At 45.1% G+C, this 14,679-nt stretch overlaps 1 protein-coding gene across 1 annotated transcript in view; it reads right to left on the bottom strand.

Moving 5' to 3' along the window:
• The window catches only part of arrb2b (arrestin, beta 2b), a 46,546-nt gene extending 34,072 nt beyond the window's left edge, over positions 1-12,474 (bottom strand). Inside the window, exon 1 of the mRNA XM_083640703.1 lies at positions 12,379-12,474. Within this exon, the coding sequence (XP_083496829.1) occupies positions 12,379-12,401 (23 nt within the window). The 5' untranslated portion in view covers positions 12,402-12,474. The remainder of the gene's footprint in view (positions 1-12,378) is intronic.
• Between the last annotated feature and the right edge of the window lie 2,205 nt (positions 12,475-14,679).

Raw genomic sequence — 14,679 nt, 5'->3', positions numbered from 1 at the left:
ACTAGCAGGAGGCACTACTTTCTACTCCTACTGCATGCACAGAGAAGAGAAGAGCGTCGATCTTCTCGTCTTACTATCAGGAATATGGCAAATACGCGAATCTCCCAGTGGTTCTCAAACTGTGAGTGGTCCGCAGGGCTCCGCCTGGTGGTCGGTCACAGCATTGCAAAAAAAAAGAGAGCCTTTTTTACATAATATGCATATTAACCTGAGGAGTAGGCTTGGTTTGGATTTTCAGAAATATTGCGATATTCAGGAAATTCAGTGTTAATTTCATAAGAGAAATTCAATTTCATAAGAAGAAAAGCACTCTGGAACGAAGTAACGTGCCGCAGAAGCAACACAGACCTTTTTTGCAAGGGCACACGAGAGCAGAAGTGACATTACAGGCTATCCAGGCTACCACAGTTAGCAGGCTATCCAGGCAGTTAGCAGGCTATCCAGGCTACCACAGTTAGCAGGCTATCCAGGCTACCACAGTTAGCAGGCTATCCAGGCTACCACAGTTAGCAGGCTATCCAGGCTACCAAAGTTCCAGGCTACCACAGTTAGCAAGCTATCCAGGCTACCACAGTTAGCAGGCTATCCAGGCTACCACAGTTAGCAAGCTATCCAGGCTACCACAGTTAGCAGGCTATCCATGCTACCACAGTTAGCAGGCTATCCAGGCTACCACAGTTAGCAGGCTATCCAGGCTACCACAGTTAGCAGGCTATCCAGGCTACCACAGTTAGCAGGCTATCCAGGCTGAAAGAAGAGTCAACAGCAGAGCGATGGAATTAACAATTAAATAGCTTGTTTTCAGGTGACATCGTGTCAAGGGGTGAGACGATGTGCAGATCATGCTGGAGGGCAACCAGCAGCAGGTTACAAAGGAAACCATAGGAAAGCACTATAGCAACAGCGGGCAAATGGGACTTGGGGGGAATAGTGTGATGCTTCCACGCGCTATGTCCTGCCGGTGAACCTCCTCGCTGCTGTCAGGTGTAAAGAAGCGGATGGCAAATGCACATGTATCGGAGGAAGCATGTGCTAGTCTACAACTCCTCCCAGATCGGCAGAGGGGGTGGAGCAAAGTACAATTAGGGAGAAAACGGATAAATAAATAAATAAATAAAAACTTGATTAAAAAGCTCTCACGCTGTCTACTGTTGCCTTCTGCCCAGCAACTACAGATGGAAATGAGCTTACAGCTATATATATATATATATATATTTATATTTATACATTTATATTTATTATACATTTATACATACAGATATATAGTGTATTTACTGAGCATTGTCCCTGTCAAATAAACACACGCACACGCACGCACGCGCGCACACACACACACACACACACACACACACACACACACACACACACACACACACACACACACACATTTGCTTACAGGCAAAAGATCTAGGGAAATCTCTGTGGTTTCTACTAAGGCAGTTCCTTTACTTGTGCCCAGTAATCAATCACATGATATCTGACCAGCCTACCCTCCATCCTACCACCTCTCCCTCCATCCTACCACCTCTCCCTCCATCCTACCACCTCTCCTTCCATCCTACCACCTCTCCTATGTATTTGAAATTTTAAAAGTAATAATTTACAACTATAATCTATTTAAAGACGCTGGTGTCTTATTTCATATTTATTGCACCTTGCTGCGTTTATCTAATGTAATGCAATGTTATCTCTATGTTATCACAAGCGCTCACAAGCGTAGTAGTGTGCGAGGCACACTACTACAAGGGAGGCAACCTAGAAAATAGCGCGCAAAATTTCTAGTTTAAATAAAAGGAGAAAACAAGATACAACAATGAGAAAGACAGACATGCATAGTGAGAGAGACAGAGAGCGAGAGAGACACACAGAGAGAGAGACACACACACACACACACACACACACACACAGAAACAGAGAGAGAGACACACACAGAGAGAGAGAGACACAGTAGTCGGGTTTCCATCCACCTGTTTTTATGCAAAAATTTCGATTTACGCATAAAAAACCCAGAGACAGAGTCAGAGTCAGAGACAGACACAGAGAGAGAGACACAAACAAACAGAGACAGAGACACACACGGAGACAGACACAGAGAGAGAGACACAAACAAACAGACAGAGACACACACGGAGACAGACACAGAGAGAGAGACACAAACAAACAGAGACAGAGACACACACGGAGACAGACACAGAGAGACACAAACAAACAGAGACACACACGGAGACAGACACAGAGAGAGAGACACAAACAAACAGAGACAGAGACACACACGGAGACAGACACAGAGAGAGAGACACAAACAAACAGAGACACACACGGAGACAGACACAGAGAGAGAGACACAAACAAACAGAGACAGAGACACACACGGAGACAGACACAGAGAGAGAGACACAAACAAACAGAGACACACACGGAGACAGACACAGAGAGAGAGACACAAACAAACAGAGACACACACGGAGACAGACACAGAGAGAGAGACACAAACAAACAGAGACAGAGACACACACGGAGACAGACACAGAGAGAGAGACACAAACAAACAGAGACAGAGACACACACGGAGAGACACAGAGAGAGAGACACAAACAAACAGAGACAGAGACACACACGGAGAGACACAGAGAGAGAGACACAAACAAACAGAGACAGAGACAGACACAGAGACAGACACAGAGAGAGAGACACAAACAAACAGAGACAGAGACACACACGGAGAGACACAGAGAGAGAGACACAAACAAACAGAGACAGAGACACACACACACACACACACACACACACACACACACACGGAGAGACACAGAGAGAAATACAGTACAGAAAGTAGGGCTGCACGATATTGGAGGAAACTGCTGACATTGCAATATTTTTTTTCTTCTGTGATATATATTTGCAATATGAAAAAATACAGGAATTGTCACCAAAAGAAACAGGTCTATCAAGCCTTGCCTGTTTAAGAAGGTGGCCTAGTGGGTAACCTGCATGGTTGACGTATTATGAAGTGAGTGCATTTGTCGCTGCAGCCAGGGTGAGTTGAAGGATGCTAACTTAGCATCCTTGCTAAGTGCTTAAAGCTTAGAACGTCACAGAGAGGGCGTGTGTGCATTACTGTAGAGTTACTTTGCCTTATTTGACATGGCACGTTCTGCGATGGAACTGTTGCACATGCGCGCATTGCGATGACGATGCTGAAACCATATATTGTGCAGCCTTAACAGAAAGTGTGGAAAAGAGAGAGAGAGAAAGGTTGCTTCATCATTCGGTATTTTAGACTTCCTCTTTGCACACTCATTTCCTGCCAGGGACAGCAAGACCAACACACACACACACACACACACACACACACACACACACACACACACACACACACACACACACACACACACACACAGGATTATCAGTAGTTGTGAGTGAGGTTGTGTTGTTGATCTCTGCATTAACAGCTTAACCTACAGGGGAAACAATAGTCATATGTGCGAGTGCTCTGTGTGAATTAATCACATGCTAAACAGACAGCGTTTAATCTAAGTGATGACAGGTTCAGGTTCAAGCTCTAGCTGTGGCCTGTTGGCCTGGGTTCTGCTTTTTCCTGTCAAAATCACAACAGGGCTTGTCTGTATGTCTGTACGTCTGTCTGCCCCCTAGGACTGTGCAATATATCGATATATCAATATCGTGACATCGTGGGGTTTACCGTATGTCTGTTTTCTTGGCACATACAAATATATAGAGCCCGACCGATATGGGATTTTTGAAACCGATACCGATACCGATTTTAGGGAATAAAAAAATACCGATACCGATAATATCGGCCGATATTTTTATTTTATTTTATTTTTGTTTTTATCATCAAATGTTTATCCCCCATTAGTGCTAATCCCCCATTAGTGCTAATTTTTTATTTATTTATCCTGGTTGCTGCTCCACCCTCTGCCGATCTGGGGAGAGCCGAAAACTGGCTCTATGCTTCCACATGGGCAGTTAGCCAGCCGCTTCTTTTCACCTGACAGGGGAAGCTTCACCGGTAGGACATAGCACGTGGGAGGATCACGATATTCCAACGAGTTCCCCTCCCTCCGAACAGGCGCCCTTAACGACCAGAGGAGGCACCACATCAGCAACCCTCAAATATCAAACACTTGACAAAGATATGATTGAGTTGACATGAATTGAAATATGTGATGTAGGCAGGATATTTTACAGCTTATTAATAAACTCAATGCAATGAAACAGTAAACTTAACTGGGAATTTAATAATTATAAATAACTAGAAATACAAAAACACAATAGAACAAATAGTTAAGAAAAAATATCAAATATACACAACATGCTGTCCATGCTGTCTATAACTTATATATATATTAAAAAAAAAAAAAAAAATCTGCCGATATATATATACCGGTATTTTTTACCGATACCGATATATCGATAATCGCCAATACCGGCCGATAATATCGGCGGGCCGATAATATCGGTCGGGCCCTACAAATATACATTACAAAGTCCTGACTTTGTCGGTCTCCTCCACATTTTAGACTCGAGTCAAACTAGACCTGGTCTTGGAATTGACCTGGATTGTAATTAGGGGTGTCAAAATGTATCGTATAATCGATGCATCGCGATGCGGACGTGTGAATCGAATCGAATCGTTGACAGATGAATCGTTGAATCGTTTATGTTTACATTTCTATTGACATTCAGATTTTAAAGCACTTCCTAAGTAAAAAAGGGAGTTGATATTTATCTGACTGCTTGTATTAATTGATGAAAAAGTAGCCATGTGCAGTAATAATAGAGAACATTGAGGATGTGATACGTGGAGCTGCAATACTTTGAGCTGTATCGAGATGCATCGTGATGCATCGTGGAATCGAATCGAATCGTTGACAGATGAATCGTAATGGAATCGAATCGTGAGGCCAGTGAAGATTCACAGCCCTAAGTGTAATAAGGTGGTGTGCACAGCAGCCCAGTGATCCACTACTTTCACTGAACAAAACAGACTTCAGCTATAAATGACACATGGAAACACTGCGGTGAAACAGAGTGTCTGATGAGACTGCATCCTTGATGATGCTGCAGGTGTTGATGATCCTGGATCCTTTATGATCCTGGATCATTGATGATACTGCAGGCGTTTGCAAATTGCAGTTTGGTTATTTGGTCCAACGGATTTAGCTACGGTAAATGTGATTGCAGAGGCCCCGGCCTGGCCTGCAGCTTTTGTTCAGCTTCAAGATACGTCACAGTAAAGCACAACCTAAAAATAACCACTTCACTCTTCAATCAATTCCATCAATGCCACTCGCTAATCTAGAGTCGGAGTCGTGTCCGAGGTCATTCTACACAAAAAAGAGTTCAGATGTATTAGAGATGGCATGACCTTGTCATGGCTGACAGCCATCCAAGCCTTTCCAAAGTTAGTTCATAAGACAGAGATAGAGCGATCAATCGGATCGATTAATGGCATTTTGCAGCCATTTTGAGATCATCTGCCTGGCCGATGAACAAAGAATGTCTGCTCATAACTGGCACTGGGACTAAAAACAAAGAGATGCTGCTATGCACTATACTACAAATACATTGTAATGTTTTTTATTTGTGCATATTATATATAGTATATATATATATAGTTAAGTGCACGAAAACCACTTTTATTTTTACAAAATTGTTTGATGCTGTGGACATTTATTTAGTTGATACTTCTTTCTTTTAATAGGTGCACTGCAGACAGAGTGCAGATCTACTTGAGCAAACCAAGACAATGCAGACATAATAACATTAGTGTTAAATAGATGTTAATTTAAGTTTGACAATTTTGTCTCTCATTTGTTATTATTTAATTGTTGTATTTTATTAGATGCAAGAAAAAAAACATGATATATCGGCATCATATATTGGCCTGTTCTCTAGATATCGACATCGGCCATTGAAAAACCCATATCAGTCGACCCCTAAGCTGAACTAACCTTTGTTTCCCAAGCAAATTAGACTAGCATGCTTCTACAAGCACACTGAGTACATAGCCATTAGCATGAGAAAATGTCACCAGTTACTATCAGCTGTGTACACACAAACACACACACACACACACACACACACACACACGCACACGCACACACACACACACACAGGCAGCACACACACAGCGGGTGAGGTGTGAAAAACAGGACGGTGGTATTTTCCAGGAGATATTCCACTGGGCGGGCGAGGCTGGGGGGATGTGGGAGAGGTCAGCCTCACTTCCACCTACACCCCCCACACACACGCGTGCGCGCGCACACAAACACACACACACACACACACACACACACACACACACACACAAACACACGCCTGCAGAGGGGAGATTCTAAACATAATATTAAAGTTAGCACCTAGCACACACATACACAGGCGCGCGCGCACACACACACACACACACACACACACACAGACACACGCACACACACACGCAACTAATGTGAAAACCCTTCATATACACAAAGCTTATCTACACAGGAAATGCACACCGGCAAATGCTAATACGCTAATACACATTCTAAACCAGAGAGAGAGAGAGGAGGAGAGAGAGAGACCATAGAGAATCATGCATGCATAATAAATAGGGGTGGGAATCACCAGATGCCCACGATACGATACTAAAACGATACTTGAGTCACGATACGATAGTATTGCGATATTGCGATATCGCCGATATTGCGATATATTGAATATTGCGATATATTGAATATTGCGATATTTCGATATATTGCGATTTCTTACTTTTTCAACTGCAAATGATGTCCCCAAAGGAAAACTTTGTCAACATCTGGTTTAAGAACAATTTTCCAGTCTGTACATCTGACTTCAACCATTTTATTGCAGCAACATTGTCAAGTAGACAGACCAACAACTTTCATAAAGTCATGTCATAGTTGCATGCACCTGACAAACTGAACTGTTTGTTACAGTCTACTTACAGTCCACCTTAACTGGATGTGTGTGTGGACTACTGTACTTAGGTAGCTTTTGCAACTTCACTTCACTTCACTTGCACAAAACAGTAACTGGGGAATTTGTAAATTACTGTTAAGACAAAACTGTTACTGTTAAAACAAAATGAAAATATGCTACCATTTGTTTACTGCTGGCCTTGGAACTAAAGTTTATACTAGCCCGGTGGCCTGGCATGGCCTGCAAAAACAAAACAAAAGAAATTTGGCAATATCGATACTTGGCGTCCAAATATCGATACAATATCGTCAGGCAAAATATTGCGATACTATGGTGTATCGATTTCCCCCCCCACCCCTAATAATAAAGCAGTGTGGAAGCTAAACTCATCATCTCCTATATGTGCAGTATGAGGACTAGATCCCTACAGCCACAATGCAGTTCAGTTCAATACAGTTTATACTTCAACAGCTCATTGGAGGAGACATGCCACGTTCCAGCCTGCTTCAATTGCTCAACTATTATCCCTGTGCCCAAAAAGACATGGCCCGTGGCACTAAAACACTCCAGACCCATCACCTTGACCTCTGTGGTCAGTCATGAAGTCCTTCGAGCACCTTGTTCTGTCCAACCTCAAATCCATCTTGGACCCACTCCCTAGTGGACCCCTTGCAGTTCGCATAGAGAGCCAACAGGTCTGTAGATGATGCCATAAACATCCTCGTGCACCTGGGCACCACAGGGACCTATGCCAGGATCCTGTTTGTGGACTTTAGCTCATCCCGGCCCTGCTGCAGGAGAACTCTCTCCCAGCTGGGCGTGCCCGACTCCCTCTGCAGATGGTCCACAGACTTCCTGACTGACAGGAAGCAGGCAGCACGTAAGGCCGGGGGAAGCAATGTCACCGACTCCCGGACCATCAGCACCGGAGCTGCCCAGGGCGGTGTCCTCTCTCCATAAACAGCTGCACCTCCAGCCAACAGTCTTGTCGTCAAGCTCCTGAAAATCTCCAATGACACCACGACCACGCTCATAGGGCTCATCTCGAATGGAGATGAGTCTGCGACTCTGCGTACAGGCAAGAAGAATCGACCGCCTGACGACCTTGCGCAGTCAGAACGACCTGGAGTTCAATGCCCAAAAGACAGTGGAGATGGTTGTGGACTACAGGAAGAACGCAGCCCCACCTTCCCCCATCACCCTGGGGGACTACCCAGTCAACACTAGCCCCTTTTATACAGCGAAAGCCGCAAAATAGTATAGTATGAGATACGACATAGTATTTCTGTGGATTTATAACCTACTAAATAGCCTACAGTATATCCCAACAAATCCATAATTGCATATAGGAATATTATAACCTGTGATAAGCTACTACTAGCCTACAGAAGATGGAAATAGTAAAATACCAAATAAAAGCAAAAAGCGATGCGATGCGATCCATTCCATGACTGCATAAGAAGGCCAGGAGGAATTCTCCGTGCCTCCAGTTTATGAGTACCGTAGTAGGTTTATATATAGTGGGCTATTTATGCTCAAACGACATTGACATTTACTAGGCTAAATTAACGGACATAATAAGCCTAACAACCTGTCAGATGACCTCTCTATCGCACTTTTTCTCCCAATACGCCTGCAGCAGCCTCTCCAACTTTTTCTTTTTGTTCTTTCTTTTCTTTGCCCGTCCGATAAATCCTCTGTGGCGTGTCGTGGTCTACAGGTGAGGATATTCCCTCTCTTCTCAGTTTCTCCTCAAAACTACCCGCAACATGGGGCTCGTGTGGTAGAGCGCCTACTAGGGGTGGGAATCACCAGATGTCCCACGATATGATATTATCACGATACTTAAGTCACAATACAATAGTATTGTGATATTGTAATATGCTAGTATTGCGATATATTGAGTATTACGATATTGCCTCAATATATTGTGATTTATTACCTTTTTTCAACTGCAAATGATGTCCCCAAAGGAAAAAACTTTGTCAACATCTGTTTCATCTAAGTTTCCAGTCTGTTCATCTCACTTCAATCATTTTTATTGCAGTAAAATGGGATTGTCAAGAGTCAAGCAGACAGACACTGTCATAAAAAGCTGTCATAAATGTTGCATGCACTTGACATTTTGTATAATAAAATATCACGATACTTTGCATTCGATACGATACGATATATTGCCCACAAAATATCGCAATACTATGCTGTATTGATCCCCCCCACCCCCCCACCCCTAGCGCCTACCACAAAGGCTTAGTCCTTCACACGGCCGACCCAGGTTCGAATCCGACCCGTGGTCCTTCGCCGCATGTCATCCCCTCTCTCTCTCCGCACGTTTCCTGTCTGCCTACTGTCCTGTCGAATAAAGGCAAAAATGCCCCCCAAAAAACTTGTGCTCACTACCCAGTTTTCTGTTTGTCTGGGTCGAACAGACAAACAGAAGCATGCAGATTACACTACAGGATTACCACTTCAACTACAACTAACAACTCTGGCCTGATGTAACTGCTTTTTGAACAAACAACATATACCATGGGCAGGCTACTATTGTCTGCTCAAATAAGTAGTGACATGAAGTGATGGCTCAAAACATTTCCATACATTGTATTGATTTTCGTATTGAATTGCAGAACTGTAGCCTATGTGGAGAGAGAATAGTGGTGAGAGTGAAACCTAGGATTACAACAGGTATACATTCTCAAATAATCTGCCCGTGATCAAATCAGTGAAATGAAACTATTTCTCATTTTGATATTTCAGGGTCCAAATCAAAGGGGCTGCAAAAATCATTCATCAATCTACTGTGGATCATAGATTCCATTTACACCCGGCGTTAACATGCGTTTTCTGCCATCAGATTGCAATCAGATTGTACTTGACCACATTAACCTGATTCCATTTACACTTGGCGTTAACATGCATTTTCTGCCATCAAATTGCAATCTGATGGCAGAAATGGGTGTCCTCTCAGTCCGCATACAGTTGCTGTATCCAGATTGAGAGGACACATTGCATTTACACTTGTGTTCAATGTGCATCCCTGACCACCTCCGGAGGTGGTTTGGCCGATCAGATTGCAATCCTTCTTCAATGCATTTTGGGGGTGTTTACACCTGGCATTTCAAGTGATAAAACACAATCTGATTGCAATCTGATCACAGAAAACACATGTTAATGCCAGGTGTAAATGGCCTCATAAGGAGCTTTTCTTATTAGCTATATGCCTACTACTACAATATGCCTACTACTACAATATGCCTACTACTACAATATGCCTATGCCTACTACTACACTATGCCTACTACTACAATATGCCTACTACTACACTCACCAACAGGAACTTCAATACAAAAGTAACTTTGGTTCTATTAGTTCTAGAGGTCTTCGGTTATGCCCGAACCCCAAAATATCCAAGGGCCCGACCCAGATCCGGCCGGGGGTCTCTGGTCCATTCAAAAGAAGCAACTGTGGGTCCGCGTCTGACATTTATCGGTTCTGTACGGGTACGGATCTCAGCTTTACGTAGTCTGTAGGTCAGCAGTCTGCAGGTCTCACAGCAGTCTGTAGGTCTCACAAGTCTGTAGGTCTCACAACAGTCTGTAGGTCTCACAAGTCTGTAGGTCTCACAAGTCTGTAGGTCTCACAGCAGTCTGCAGGTCTCACATCAGTCTCTAGGTCTCATAGCAGTCTGCAGGTCAGCAGTCTGCAGGTCTCACAGCAGTCTGTAGGTCAGCAGTCTGTAGGTCCTACAGCAGTCTGTAGGTCAGCAGTCTGTAGGTCTCACAGCAGTCTGCAGGTCTCACAGCAGTCTGTAGGTCTCACATCAGTCTGTAGGTCTCACATCAGTCTGTAGGTCAGCAGTCTGCAGGTCTCACAACAGTCTGTAGGTCTCACAGCTGTCTGTAGGTCAGCAGTCTGTAGGTCTCACAACAGTCTGTAGGTCAGCAGTCTGCAGGTCTCACAGCAGTCTGTAGGTCAGCAGTCTGTAGGTCTCACATCAGTCTGTACTAGGTCTCACAGCAGTCTGTAGGTCAGCAGTCTGTAGGTCTCACAGCAGTCTGTAGGTCTCACAGCAGTCTGTAGGTCAGCAGTCTGTAGGTCTCACAGCAGTCTGTAGGTCAGCAGTCTGTAGGTCTCACAGCAGTCTGTAGCTCAGCAGTCTGCAGGTCCTACAGCAGTATGTAGGTCTCACAGCAGTCTGTAGGTCAGCAGTCTGTAGGTCTCACAGCAGTCTGTAGGTCTCACACAGAAGTCTGTAGGTCAGCAGTCTGTAGGTCTCACAGCAGTCTGTAGGTCAGCAGTCTGTAGGTCTCACAGCAGTCTGTAGGTCAGCAGTCTGTAGGTCTCACAGCAGTCTGTAGGTCTCGCAGCAGTCTGTAGGTCTCGCAGCAGTCTGTAGGTCTCGCAGCAGTCTGTCATCATCAGATTTAAAAACCCTGTTTGGAGTTTTCAGGAGTGACATGTTTGATACAGCCTCTGGATAGTCGTGAGAGGAAGTGGCTCCTCGACGCAGCCAGCTCACTCTTCTGTTTACTGAGCGACTCCTCTGGGCCTCGGCTGGTTTACAGAACAAGCCGGATCAATTCTCTGCCAACAACTTCGGCGATTTTCCAAAACAGAGCTCATATTGATGTCAGTACGCGTGTTTATACAGCAGGCTGTGGAGCGAGGAATGTGTACAGAGGTTCGCTCGATTTGCTAACCCCGCCCTGCCTCTGGCGAGCCTGACAGCTCGCACAAACTGTCACCACCGCTGCTATGCGAACAACATGCCAGCCAGGCCAGCACCAAGCGAACTATACCGTCATCTGAATGTGTTTTCCTTTCCTCTCCACCAAGCGCCAAACTAGCTTCCCATCTTCTTGTCTCTCTCAACTCCACTCACTCCTCCTCCATCTAGCCCACTGCCTGCTACCAGCCCCGAGTTCAGCTCTCTACTGTCCTCTATGTGGCGTATCAGGAAGAAACACCAGACTCCGAAGGATGTCATGTAGAAAATGAACATAACGTTTATGAATCCGTAATGATCCACTCTTTAATTCGGCATATATCCAATACACAAAAACAGCGCTTATTTCAACACAATTTCAACTTTTGGTTCGCTCGTCGTCACTCCCGCAATCTTCTTCCACCAAAACACATCGCAGAGCGCGGCAGCGACTCTATTCGAATAAAGTGCAGATCGCGTTTACTAAATCAGTATTTATGCCGATGTCACAGTGCCACTTCTGAGACCATTTAGATTTGTGAATGTACGTTAGGGTACGTTTGGCGATATTGCAAGAGAGCATTTTAAACGCTCTGATTTTGTAATGGAGTGTGGCGTAGCATCGTCCCCAAACGAGAGAGGGGGGCGTATTGTTGTTAGGCTACTAACGTTATCTTGCTACGATAGTGGAGAACCAACAAATGAAGCAAACGCGATTGTGATCTTACCTTGTCCCCGCCTTATCCCCCATCTCCTCGGGCCTGCTGTGGTTCCAGTCAGCGCTGGGTGCTGGTGTCTCTGGTCCTGGTTCCTCTGGCTCTGGGGCGTCTTCTGCTTCTGGATCACTCGCTCGGTTTCCGCTGCAGCGTGAGGAGGACACTAGCCACGCCCACCCGATATGACGCCCACCCCGTGCAGAATGACGTACATGGCATAAAAAAATGCTTCACAGCATGGGGGACCCGCCCTACCCTTGGGAAGACCAATTAAAAATAATTTCAGGGAAGAGGGCGTGGCCCCATCGCTACAGAAGCAGAGGGCAAGTCTCAACCAATCACCTGAAAGCCCTCCCCTAATTTCTTAATTTCTTATGACGTAAAAATTGTCCATTAAGAATAAAAATAAGTCCCTGGAAACCAAAAATAAATGTTTTGAGTTTGTCACACCACAGAAAGATGTGTTATTAACCACCCAGCCAAATTTGAACAATTACAAATGTCACCAAGTTTATAAAGTTAGGTTTCAAAATCATGAAAAAGTATTATCTGCTCTGAAACTGTGGGCATGTCTGCTGAAGTGCTCCCAGTGCGCTTCCCTCTTCCCCTCCCCCTCAGTGCTGCGCATCTTGATATAATTTTGTTGCATTTTTATTCAGCGGTGCAGCCGTGGCATGTGTGGCCTTCCTTCCGAGATGTGCGCACGGGATTTGAGCAGTGCCCTGAGATGTGGTAGCAGCACGGTCGCTTCACAGCAAGAAGGTCCTGGGTTCGATTCCCGCATGGGACTCTGTTGGCACTGGGGGGTATGTCTCCCCATGCCATCGGTCCCTGGTGCCCAGGTGAAAGGGGCCTTTCTGTGTGGAATTTGCATGTTCTCCCCGTCCTCCCCTGGGGTTTCCTCCATAACATATGAACGCAGACACTAAATGATATGATCTGATATGCTCTGAACTATCCACACCAAGCGTACATCAGTTACCTTATCGTACAGCTGTTATTACAGCTCTTAAAGTCACTTATGGTGTCTAATCCTAAGTGCCTTGGGCTGCTCTGAGTATGTGAAATGCAAAAGGGCCAATGTTTTGTCTGCTTAAAGGATCAATGTGTAAATATGTCTGCTTTCCTGAAGTATAATAACATGACATATGAGGAGAGGGTGCTGAATGCTATGAGTGAAACAAAGTTAACGGCTCATGGTGGTGCAGTGGGTGCACAGATTCATTGTGTACATTTCTGCATTCAATAACACAGGAAAGGGCTGAGGCTGTGTTTTGTTGAAGGCCTTCGACCACATAGGCTATCCTCCCACGCCCAAGACACCACCACCCACCCCCTCAACCAACACACTCACTCCAAACTTGTCAAAAACGTTCCGTCAGGAATCCTTTCCTTCACTTTATAACGGAGGGGGTTCTTCTGCCTTCTCTGGTGCGGAGCCCCAGACCAGCGTGACCACAAACTGGGAGGGGGTTCCCCACTCGTAATTTGTTGACCTGGCCTGGTAGTGGTGACCTGGCCACCAGGCCGAGCCATCTAGAACTGTATAACATCATCAAGCGATTCATCACTGTCTGTGATATCATCAGTGATTTATGACATCATCAGTGACATTTGACATGACTATAGTCGTGACCTGGCCACCAGGGCGAGCTGTCTAGAACTGTATTATCAGCAACCTGGCCACATATGACAGCATCGGCAACCTGGCCACTCGGCCCCTAGTGGCCATGTAAGACATCACTGGCGATTAATCACCTCATTATCTGTGACATCAGTGATTTACGACATCATCGGTGATATACGACATCACTATAGTCATGACATGGCCCCAAGGCTGAGCCCTCTAGAACTGTATGACATCATCAGTGACCTGGCCACTCAGCCCATAGTGGCCACATAATGACATCAGCGACCTGGCCACTTTCTCTCGGCGACCTGGCCAATTTCCTTCACCGACCTGGTCACTTTCTTTCTTTCTTGGGGACATACAGAAAGACAGACAGTCAGACAGACAGGTGATGACATCACTATAGTCATGACATGGCCCCGAGGCTGAGCCCTCTAGAACTGTATGACATCATCAGTGACCTGGCCACTCGGCCCATAGTGGCCACATAATGACATGGCCACTTTCTCTTGGCGACCTGGCCACTTTCTTTCTTTCTTGGGGACATACAGACAAACACTCTGCCCCCTAGTGGCCATGCCAAGAAAAACAGTCTGACAAACAGCATAGCGATGAGAGCTCTCAAAAGGGGGCTAAAGATAGAAGCTGCAAACTTAAGAGAAATGGGAATGGGAGAAATGCAT

Source organism: Poromitra crassiceps, assembly GCF_964638095.1.
Source record: "Poromitra crassiceps genome assembly, chromosome: 7".
NCBI classification, from domain to species: domain Eukaryota; kingdom Metazoa; phylum Chordata; class Actinopteri; order Beryciformes; family Melamphaidae; genus Poromitra; species Poromitra crassiceps.
Note: the sequence above shows the minus strand (reverse complement) of the source record. Positions and strands in the feature narration are given on the sequence as shown.